The sequence below is a fragment of the Sinocyclocheilus anshuiensis genome, unplaced genomic scaffold, assembly GCF_001515605.1.
Source record: "Sinocyclocheilus anshuiensis isolate Anshui unplaced genomic scaffold, SAMN03320099.WGS_v1.1 scaffold579, whole genome shotgun sequence".
Lineage (NCBI taxonomy): Eukaryota > Metazoa > Chordata > Actinopteri > Cypriniformes > Cyprinidae > Sinocyclocheilus > Sinocyclocheilus anshuiensis.
Genome location: NW_015551075.1, coordinates 3,149,459 through 3,161,637, shown reverse-complemented (window position 1 = coordinate 3,161,637; position 12,179 = coordinate 3,149,459). Strand labels below are relative to the sequence as shown.

The 12,179-nt window shown below is 37.2% G+C and overlaps 1 protein-coding gene across 7 annotated transcripts in view; it reads left to right on the top strand.

Annotated features, from left to right (window-relative positions):
- Nucleotides 1-12,179, top strand: part of LOC107662299 (A-kinase anchor protein 13-like) — an 89,084-nt gene that overhangs the window by 19,367 nt on the left and 57,538 nt on the right. For 6 of the 7 annotated variants that reach the window (XM_016452275.1, XM_016452279.1, XM_016452280.1 and 3 more), the window contains exons 5-8: nucleotides 316-499; nucleotides 2,776-2,980; nucleotides 4,285-6,076; nucleotides 8,105-8,187. In XM_016452275.1, coding sequence (XP_016307761.1) covers nucleotides 316-499; nucleotides 2,776-2,980; nucleotides 4,285-6,076; nucleotides 8,105-8,187 — 2,264 coding nt within the window. The remainder of the gene's footprint in view (nucleotides 1-315; nucleotides 500-2,775; nucleotides 2,981-4,284; nucleotides 6,077-8,104; nucleotides 8,188-12,179) is intronic. The other variant, XM_016452278.1, reaches the window with a different exon arrangement.

Here is a 12,179-nt window from a genome sequence, read left to right as displayed (position 1 = left end):
AACTATTAAGCAGTACATCTGTCTAAAATATATCAACAAAGTCATTTTTAAATTGCAATAATATTTCATGATATTCCTGTTTTTACTGTATTTTTGATCAAATAAATGCAGCTGATAGGAGGATAAATGCATTAAAAAAACGTATAACTTTGGAATGATAAACATAGTTTGTTTGATTTATGTCATAGCAGAAATTTAATTTGCAATTAAATAGAATGCTAGTACTTGTAAATTAGGGCAAAAGACTAGGTCAGACAGACATTGGTTTACATCCCTCTGTTTTTCTCTCTGAATATTCTTATTTCTCTCTTTCAGGACTGGAACCTCAAGAGACCCTCCTTCACTTTGCAGCCCGCCGCGGGCTCCTCAGAGTGGCCCGTTTTCTCCTCAAGCAGCCAGGGGCCCGAGAGGCCCTCAACCTGTCTAACAAACAGGGCGCCACACCGGTGATCATTGCCCAGAGTCGAGGATATACAGCACTGCTGGAGCTCTTCAGCCTGTGAGTGATGTGCTTACTGTACATACACAGCATCTTATTTAAATGAACACAACATAAATCTGTCATGATGGAGAAGCAGGAGTGAATTGTCACTCTGTGGGCACCAGTCTACTGTCAAATATAAATAATTATCCTTGCACTGGGTTAAATAGTCAAAAACACGAGTTTTTGTATTATAAGTGAACAGTTTACGAAGCTTAAAGGAACACTCCACTATTTTTGAAAATAGGCTCATTTTCCAACTCCCCTAGAGTTAAACAGTTGAGTTTTACTGTTTTCGAATCCATTCAGCCGATCTCCGGGTCTGGCGGTAGCACTTTTAGCTGTAGCTTAGCATAGATCATTGAATCTGATTAGACCGTTAGCATCTCGCTCAAAAATGACCAAAGAGTTTCTATATTTTTCCTATTTAAAACTTGACTCTTCTGTAGTTACATCGTGTACTAAGACCGACGGAAAATGAAAAGTTTTCCTAGGCCGATATGGCCTGAGTTGGAAAATGAGCCTATTTTCAAAAATAGTGGAGTGTTCCTTTAACATGGTTTTGTTCCTGCTACTTCAGTTATAATGGTTAGTTCGCAATAAAGCTGTCTGATTCTTACAGGTTTTAAAGGGTTAGTTCACCCAAAAATGAAAATTAGCCCATGAATTACTCACCCTCAAGGCATCCTAGGTGTATATGACTTTCTTCTTTCAGACGAATCCATTCGGAGTTATATAAAAAATTGTCTTTGATCTTTCAAGCTGTTTAATGGCAGTCAGCGGGTATTGCAGTGCATCAGTCCAAAAGAAGTGAAATAAAGCGCATGCATCCATAATAAAAAGTGCCTCACACGGCTCCGGGGGGTGAACAAAGGCCTCCTGTAGCGAATCGATGCGTTTTTGTAAGAAAAATATCCATATTCAAAACGTAATCATCACTTTAATCTAGCTTGCGCTCACTGTTGTACACGGAAGCAGCTCTGGGTGGATGACGTAGGACGTCGGATTTGCGCATGCGCCGCTCAGAAGTGACGAATGCGGAAGCGCAACGGAGAGATCAAAACAAAACAACGGTCATGAATTAGAAGTAAACAACGAGGATTTGTCGGAGGATTTCGATATAAGCCAAGAGGAGACTGGTTTTCCTTTGCTAAAGTAAGGAAACTTTGCTTCCTTTGCTCCTGTAAACAAACGTTGGTTTTCACGAGACTCACCGTCGCATGCGCAGCGCTGAACTCATACGTCATCAGCTCGGAGCTGCTTCCATGTACAACTGTTGGCGCAAGCTAGATTAAAGTGATGATTACGTTTTGAATATGGATATTTTTCTTACAAAAACGCATTGATTCGCTACAGGAGGCCTTTGTTCACCCCCCGGAGCCCTGTGAGGCACTTTTTATTATGGATGCATGCGCTTTATTTCACTTCTTTTGGACTGATGAACTGCAATACCCGCCGCTGACTGCCATTAAACAGCTTGAAAGATGAAAGACAATGTTTTATATAACTCTGATTGGATTCATCTGAAAGAAGAAAGTCATATACGCCTAGGATGGCTTGAGGGTGAGTAAATAATGGGCTAATTTTAATTTTTGGGTGAACTATTCCTTTAAGTTCACTAACTATTTTAAACCTCTATGTTGTTAACTAAAACCAAAACCATAAAAAAACAACAACATTATTATTATTTTATTTTAGCTAGTTGCTTGGACAACATTTTTCATTTTCGTTTAGTTTAACTTATAGTACTCAAATAATTAAAGCTGAAATAAAAATGGATAAAAATACGCAAACTTCTAAAATCAACTTAAAATCTAATTGAGATACATTATTGGTGCTTTTTTTCCCACACAAGAAACATCTGAGAAATAGGAAGTTTCCATTAGCTCTCCATTTAATCTCATTGCTTAGACATTAAAGTGATCTAATTGCGTATTGTTCTTTCATCTGCTGCATGCTGCTTCAGACAGCAGTGACAGTTGCTTTCATGTGGCAAAAATCACTCCACCCCGCATTAGTCAACACTCTAGGCCCAGATTTGAACCATTACCTCTTATTATTAATGCTCTCGAGTTGGCGAAAGAATAGAAAATATGCATTCAGTTGCATAATAACTCCATTTGTATATTTCGATCATTCCCCACTGCCTCTTCAACAAATAAATCAAAGCAGTACATCCATAAGAACTGTAATTTTATTGAGTGTCTTGATGACAGCAGGGTGTTATTTTGTTTAAAGTTAAAATGGAACAGTTTGAGCATATCCTGTTCATCTGATGGCTTGTTTTGATTTAGGGAGGATTTGGATGCAGACATTGGCGTTGAGACGCTCAGACAGGTCTCCTCCTCGAGCAGTCGTGTGGTACAGCACCACCCCTCTCTGAACACCTACACCCTGTCTTTGGGCACTGAGCCGGGCGGCGCACCACCCAACCTACAGACCGACATCCTGGAACTGCGCAGACTGATGCTTTGCCATTGTCAAGGGAAGGTGAGTCAGGTTAGTTTGCTTAGATGTGTCGGCAAAACTTCCTTTTCTAGATGTTCAACTCGGTCTGTTTCTCTCTCTTGCTTTCTGTCTGTTTGTTTTTTTTCTTTCTTTTTGAGTGTGATGAACTTCTCCAGAGTTGAGTTATTCAGCACGACAAGGACAGCATGTGTAAACATGAAGAATAATGATAATAATATATTGACAAAGACAAACTGTAACTTTAGTTTTAACCATGTGGTTGAATCTGTAGTATCACTTCCTTTAAAGTGATATCAAAAAGATCAAATCTTAAAAGATAAAAAACATATATATATATATATATATATATTATTATTTACTGGAAATGTCACAGCATGAGATGACTGAACAGGTAGGTTAATTCTTTTCAACATTCATATATTTTAAAGGAAATAAAACAACAACAACAACAAAAATATTAATATGCATTATACATCTAATTTCAATAAATGTGACATTTAGGTAGAATTCAGTGGATTTATTGGTTTTAAAAAATATAAAAATATAATGGTGACGACGAGCCATTTTTCAACATGCAAATATGCTGCAATTGTGATGAGAAATAATGTTTTTATTTTCCAGTTTATTCAGCAGCCAGTCTTCAGTGTCACACGATCCTTTCGAAATCATTCTAATATTTTTTTTTGCCACTTAAGAAACATTTCTTATTAATTCTGCTTTAAAATATTAAATAGTATAATATTTTCTGCTTAATATTTTAGTAGAAACCATAATGCTTTTATGTCATTATTCTTTGATGATTACAGAAATGCATACTCTTGTAACATAATAAATGTCTTTACTGTCAATTATTGATCAATTTTATGTGGCCTTCCTGAATAAAAGTATTAGTTTCTTTAAAATATCCTACTGAGTTTTGAACTGTAGTGTATGTGATACTATAGTATATTATAATAACAATTATTTTATATGATATTTAACACAATACAATATTTATTAAACATATTAATATTGCTATTTATCCTCTATAATTCCTCTGTACAACTTGAAACCTTGTACTTCTCAAGTTACTGCCTCTTTAGGATGAATCACTGTGTTGTCTTTTTTGTAAGTCGCTTTGGATATCAGAAATGTCTGCTACATGAATACATACTATTATGCAGTCAACAGAAGGGAATTTGTTTGCCAAGAAATATCCCTCAGATTTAAACCTCCACCATAACATTTCTGCAACAGCTGTAGATCTGCTATTCATTGCAGTGGCATAACTGTAGAATTAGAGAATTGCTTGAAGGAGAGAAAACCCTAAGCTGTTGTTCTGTGTTCATGTTCAGGGAGGAGTTGCCTTTCAGCAGAGCTCAGACTCTCCGCATATTGCCCAAGAATGTGATGACGGCCTGGAGACCAGAGATTGCTGTTGTGAAGAGGCACCTCACGACTCCCTTGATACGAGAGAACGAGAGTTCACTCCTTTTAGCACAGAAGAAAACAAAGGACGTAATGACCGTCTGGATCCCTCGCAAAACAGGGAGGGTAACGGAGGTCCCTCGCTCAGCTGTGAAAGTGCCCCGGCTCTCCTACATAATGGCAATAGCGAAGATCAGCGGGCGTGTGCTTGTGAAAACAGTGAGACTGATTGCAGAGAGCAAGAGGAGCGTTCAACTACTGGTGTAGTTAGTACCGGTGACGTTGGAGATAGTAGTGATGGTTTGCAGAGTGGTTCTGAGAGCATAGTCAACAGAACCTCTTCCTGCGAACAACAGAAAGAGGAAGCTGATAAAGCAGATGACTTAATCTGTGAAGCACCAGGTTTTGCTGAGGGGCAAAATCAGGAAAAAGGACACAACTCTGTAGAGGAGAAAGTATCAGAGGAGAAAGAGCTAGTTGAACGTAGCCCCACCGTTGAGGCAGGAGATATGGGAATCACTCAGTCTTTGGACATGCCAGAAAGCTCGAATGTTGAATCTTCTTCTCAAGGCACTGAGACCGATGCTGAGGAAGAGGATGGGTGCGGAGATCTCATCGAATCTGAGGAGGTGCGAGAAGAAAGCAAGGAACCACCGGATGTAAATCCTGATGGAGATACACCTCTAGATAGCTCACACCAAAATTTAGTGGAAAATGAAATGCATGCTTGTCGAGGCATTTGTGATAAAACTGGTGACCCAGGAACCCATAAACTAGTGGGAGACATTTGTGAGAAGATCACGTGTAATGTGGGAGGTAGTCGAGATCTTGATTCTTCAGTAATCTTTGATCAAGAAGAAGCCAATGAGGAGTTTCAGGAGAGTCTAGAAATGCCATACATGGAAACAGATGGAGACCAACAGAACGAAGAACTTAGAGATGCAACCTCAAGGATTTCAGTTGCTGAAGATGAGAGCATTTTACACCTGCGTGAAGTAATTCAAGATGTGTTGCCTGTAGAACAACCAATTCTTTCAATTGAAGGCGTAGTGTTTGAAGGAAGTGAGTTTGACGGACAGAAGCTAAGTTCTTCAAGCGTCTTACAAACTGAGCTTGGTCCAGAACCTGGATCTTCCACAGCAACTAGTGAGGACATCTTAGAACCTGAAGATCTAGAGGTTCTTTTAGGTTCTGGCTGTGAGGGGACGGAGAACGTTCAAGGGAACCAGGAGGACGAACCCATTTGTGAAGCTCAGGCGTCAGCGGAGTATGTTCTTGAGTCAGCGATTTCTGCAGATACGGAGAAAGTGAATCTCCAAGGTGACTCTTCCCAGGATTCCAGACAGGATATGACCTCAAACAATGGGGTCATGCAGGGCACAGCAGAAATAGACCTTTTAGAAGAGGATGCAGGTGTAGTTTTTGTAAACACAGATGAATCTGGAGATCAACGTGTCTTGGTGGATCCCTCAGACATACTAGCTAAGTCAAATGAGTTTGGGATCTCTGAGGAAAGCCTGGCAGTCAATGCAGAAGATCTGTTTGGTGTTTCGGTCCACAGTGACCATGTAGATGGTGCCTTACATGTCCCAAATGCTCTTGATGAGGATGGCATTATAGTTCCTTATGTATGTCCTGAACAAGCCCAAGCAAACTTAGATCCAGTGTCTCAAGAAACAGAAGCTGTGCGACCAATGGGTGAAGAAGACCTACTGAAAGGTGAGCTGAACAATAGAAATGTAAAATATTTATGATGTTCCATGTTTTCTGGAAAAATGTTGCACCTGATTATAAATCACACTGGGTTAAAATTGCATTTTTAACATGCCATTTTTATGTATCTAATATTATTTTGGGGGTCTCCAACAATAGGTTTACATGCATGCAAGTCAAAAAATGCTTTAGTTTTCTCAAAATATGCATTTAAAGGGGTGGCTGATTATGATTTCACTTTTTGAACTTTAGATAGTGTGTAATATTGCTGTTAGAGCATAAACAATGTCTGCAAAGTTACGACGCTCCGCTGGTAGGCACTACAACGAGCTTCTTCCTGGGCTTGTAAACCCCGCCCCCGGGAACACGCAACTACCCGTAATGGTAAGGGGGCGTGATGTTTCCAGACAACGTGCACTAGGCGGTTATCAGTGGTGGACGAAGTACACAAATCAAGTACTTGAGTAAAAGTACAGATACATATAATAAAATATTACTCCAGTAAAAGTAAAAGTACTCCTTTTTCAATTTTACTCGATTGAAAGTACAAAAGTACTCGATTTTTTTAATGTACTTAAGTAAAAAAAGTACTGATAGATAGATTTATTTTGCAATTTTATATAGGCTACTTAATTAAATTTTATATTAGCACATATTTTTTATAATCCTACTTTTATAATACCTGGGATTTTCCCAAAATAACCACTATATGGAGTCAAGATAGTGAAGTAAAAAGTACGATCTTATGCTTTGGAATGTAGTGAAGTAAAAGTTACTCAAAATAAAACTATTCAGTAAAGTACAGATACTTGAAAAATGTACTTAAGTACAGTAACGAATTAAAACTACTCCATTACTGTCCACCACTGGTGGTTATAGAATCACAAACACACTGAGCCTGCTAACCAATCAGAGCCCATTGCGTAATTCTGAGGGAGGGGCTTCAGAGAACCAGGAACTCAACAGACCATTTTGACGAGAATGGAAACAGTGGTGTAGAATAAAGGTAAAATATTTTTTTTAAAGCGAAGCATGAACACGTTACACTGCACCCCATAAACACAATCAAGCTTTCGAAAAAAGCTGGTCAACCACCCCTTTAATATCACCTTATTTTCCAACAATTCTCAAACGATTTGTTCGTCATCAGACACAAATCTAAAATATGTGCATTTTGTGCATGTTTTGTATGCTTGATGTAAATTGCATAGGTCACTTTGGAATATAAATTGCAGCACATTTCAGATTATATTAAAACCATGACGTATATTCCTGAAAATATGGTATTATATGCATATATTCATTGTTGCTCCAACCATTTTACTGGTTCAAAAAATGACATTTTGTTAGTCTGAATCAAGGTGAAAACGTAAAAAATCCATAACCAAGACTCCCGTTTAATTTCATCACTGATCAAATAATACAGTGTGATTGCATAACAGGCTTTCTAAGTCTCTTCAAGAGCACCCGCCTTCCATGATAAACCAAAATTAAGTAATTATACCTTTCTGATCCAACAGAATAAGTAGCCTGTGCGTCTCCGACACGCACACGCCTGAGCGAACAGGGTGCATTTCATCGTGATTTATGTACATAACAAAATGTAGCTTAGCGACAGGTGATGTCATTATGGGATGTCCAAGGAAGTGAAGTTACAAGACGAGGTCAGCATCCATTTCCTGAACTGAACTTTCTCCGTTCTCACAGTGACCGAAAAAGTACATTGGTACACCCATGTTTTTAAAGAGTATTGTTATCTTTGCTGAGTTACGCAACTGAACTAAAATAGCCAGATTTACCATTTCCAGAAATATGCCTGTTTGGTTGATGCTTTTGCAGTGCAGGACATGTTTTTAGTTCATTTATCATGACTCGTATATTCCATTCTTGAGTGAACTACAAATAACGTTATTAAAAATAATATATTTTTTCTTTATTTTCATGAGCAAATTTGTACTGTTTGTTCTTTTACCTTTTTGATCATTCATATCTGACTGATTTTATGAATTTTAAATGCTATATGTTCTGTCGCAGAGTCAGATGCACGTTTGGAGGATCAGATGGACTATCAGAAGACAATGTGGCCTGATATCATGGACAAAAAAGATGCACCAGTGGTTAGTACTAAACATATAGTGTTTATAGACTTTATATTTAATTTACTACACTTGACTTATGAAATATGCTGTGGGCGTATGTTGTGACATTAATGACATCCCATGATAGTTAGGTAGCAAAAATACAGTCGTTTTTTACTGTTTTTGTCACTTCTTTGTTTTATGTTGATAGATGATTTTGACTGTTAGGGTTCACTTTTTTTCAGAATCACATTACACGTTTGTTTAAAAAGTCATTAAGTTGATGCTTGGCAAACCCAACAGGACGCTTGTGATTTCAAACCTTTTTTAACCAAAATAGCTTCATGCTTTTTTGTCATTATCTCTGTCAGTGAGATCCTAACATTCATCAGTATTTACAGTTGCTTTGAAGTAAATAATTTTGAGCACCGAGCTCCAAATGGGGGCGATATTTCCCTGAAAACATAACATAACATCCTGTTACTCAGCAGCATTTTGGTTGGGTCCTCATGGTGTCGGGCCCATGTATAACCAATAACAGATGTGTCCTCCCTTTCATCTAGTTATGAAAAGATCTGAGAATTATTATAAACATCTGAATATCCAGAAGTAATATCTTTGGATATGTGGAGCCAGTGCTACAATAAAGAACAGAAATGCACTACCGTTCAAAAGTTTGGGGTCTGTTAAATGTTTTTTTTTTTTCTGATCTTATTCATCAAGAATGCATTAAATTGATCAAAAGTGATGGTAAAGACATTTATAATGTTAAAAAAGATTTCTAGTTCAAATAAATGAAAAACAAAAATCACAAAAATTAAGTATTTACACAAAAATGTTAAGCAGCACAACTGTTTTCAACACTGATAATAATAGGAAATGTTTCTGGAGCAGCAAATCAGAATATTAGAATGATTTCTGAAGGATCATGTGACACTGAAGACTGGAGGAATGATGCTGAAAATTCAGCTTTGCATCAGAGGAATAAATTACAGTTTAAAATATATTCAAATAGAAAATGGCTATTTTAAATTGTAATAATATTTCACAATATTACTGATCTCTCCCACCTTCAGTACCACGACTGAGGTGCCCTTGAGCAAGGCACCGAACCCCCAACTGCTCCCCGGGCGCCGCAGCAAAAAATGGCTGCCCACTGCTCCGGGTGTGTGCTCACGGTGTGTGTGTGTTCACTGCTGTGTGTGTGCACTTTGGATGGGATAAATGCAGAGCACTAATTCCGAGTATGGGTCACCATACTTGGCCACATGTCACTTCACTCACTTTTATTTAACTGTATTTTTTGATCAAATAAATGCAGCCTTGGTGTGAACACTTTTGAACGGTACCGTATATGCTCTCTGTCAGATGATATTACTTTCGGTTTCAGTTTTGTTGGTTTACTCTAAAGTGCTGCACACACAATGTGATTGTGCTCTTGTTATTCAAGGTAAAAGAGTTGCTTTTGTGTCTGGGTTCACAGAAACACTAGATGTGGTGGCGTTGAGGCGTGAAGTCCAGAAGCAATGTGGATTTGTTTATTTTGTAAGAGTTCAAATCAGAGGACTGGAGATAGCTGATAGAGATGCATACAGTGAAGCAATTGACAAAATGCAGTTAATTGACTTTGTGGGGCACAGTGTATCAGGTTGCATAATGATTATTCACAGCACAGTGTTTTGAGCTGTAGTTTGGCTAGATCAGCCGTTCTCCTGTTGGACATTGACAGTTTAATGACGTGACCTCTGGGCCAGCTGTTCATCCACAGGCTTCTTTACAACCGTTTGGGGGAATGGGGGGCTGGGGTTACCCTTTTATGTGAACCACAAGTGCTGAAGGCCTTTTCCTGCAAATTATAACCAGCCCCATCCTGACAACACACGAAGCCATGGTTTTTTGCTTATTTCACCTCTGGAGATCATGAGCAGATGGAAGAAATCACTAGTAAGTGTTGCTCAGCCTCGGTTCCTCTGGGTAGAGGGTGTGTTTGGGATTGTGTGTATACATGGTGCGCTAAACACTGAAAAGCTTTGACAACGCTTCAATGGTGGTGTCCATCAGAAAGGCATCAGGGCTGTTATCAGTGTATCCCACCGGACAGGCTTTCCTGCAGGGACTCAACTCCGAGAAGGAAGGAGAACTGAGACGCAGCGAAAGAAAAGCGACTCTGTGGGTCGTTCTTGTTCTGCAGTACTTTTTCAACTTTGTAAAAATGCTAATTAGGAAGTATTTCTATAAAAGGCTAGCAGACTCTCAGAAATATGCTCCGGTCAAGCTAAGATGCTTTAATTAGAACTTGATTATTTACACAATGGCACGACGTTTAACAGGAAAAAAAAATAATAATAAAATAGCTAAAGTTAGCCGTTGCTGTGTGAGAGTTAACTTACCTGTGTCAACTTGTTAATTTAGATATTTATTGTGAATATTTTAGACTGAAGTAAGCCAACTAATACAACAGAATTCCTAATTCTAATATTTATTAGGTAATAGCATTGCTGTTGTTTCCCTCCCAAATGATGTCACTTCCTGGAGGATGATGTAATCAATGACCTGGCTTTTGTTAATTCAGGGATGTTACACAACACTAAGAGCATGGGAATATTGATATTAAAGACATAGATAAAAACCTATAAACAATGTGTTTTTTTTTCTTTTTAATATACTATTATAGTATTTAATTATATTTTGAATGTTTTTTTTCATATATATTTTCTGTTTTCATTGTAATTTTAATTTAAATATAAGTGATTTTGTTATTTTATTAGTTATTAGTTTTATTTCTATTTAGTTTTTATTCATTTTTATTTCATTTTTAGTTTGAGCTAATTTAGTACTTCAACTTAAACTAAATGAAAATTAGAAATGTTGCCATGGCAATTAACTGAATTTTTTTTTTTTTGTTTCATATTTTATTTCAGTTAATGTTTATTATTTCAATCAACGTAAAACATTTTTTTAATGCTTTTAGTTTTATTAATGCTTTCAGTGTTGTTATTGTTAACTATACATTTTAATTTAAATAATCTCAGAAAACCATTTTTTTTAAACATTTTGATTGGAGAAAGAAAATAAAAAAATTGCAAACTATGGAAATTTTCTAAGACAATTTTTCATGTTAGTAAGTGCAGCATGACAAATTTTCTGCTCATACCAAAGTAAAGAAATGATTTTAAATTCATGTGCACTTAAACGTGAACCAAATAATATGATTTGCATGTGTAAAAATTATGAATATAATATTTTGTCCAATATTAAGACACTTTGGACTATTAAAAGGTACTTCATAGCATAAATTACCCATGTGCAGAGAAAGAGTCAACAGGGTGGGATGGGGTAGCAGGCGCAGCGAAAGAGCAAAAGAGACTGTTTGCATATGTGTGTGTGTGTGAGAGAGAGACGAGGGGAGTGGGGGATGAGCGAGGGAAAGGGGCCGGTCCTTCACACAGATGTGAAAGATTAGGAGCGTCTCATTTTTCCAAACGCTTGAGCCGTGGAGATTGTGCCTGTCAGGACCTCATGTGGGAAAAAAGCTTTGTTCAGTGTCACAGTTTCTTCGTACGCATGTTGGAAAGATGTACGAGCGATACAAGCGGAGGTATAGTTTGTGTGCCAAAGGAGAGAGAACTGTGGATGTAGTTTTAATCAAGGTAAGAAGATCTGAAATGTGGACATTCGGTGCTGTTGCATTGTGACTATATATAATATAAATTGTAGGTTTTAAACTAGGTCCACAGCACAAAGCTTGTACAGCAATGGATTTTTGTAACTTTTCTAAATCATTATAAAACATTAAATATCTATTTTTGTTGAGTAGGTCAGTAGTAATTTTTGTATTTTGTTAACAGCATAAAATAAGTTTTAATCATATATTTATATATGTCTGTTTTTTTTAGTAGCATAACATAGCAAAAAATATATAAGTGTGTGTATGTATGAGTGTGTATGTATATATGTAACTATATGTACTAACTATATGTATAATATGTAATATATATATATATATATATATATATATATATATACACACA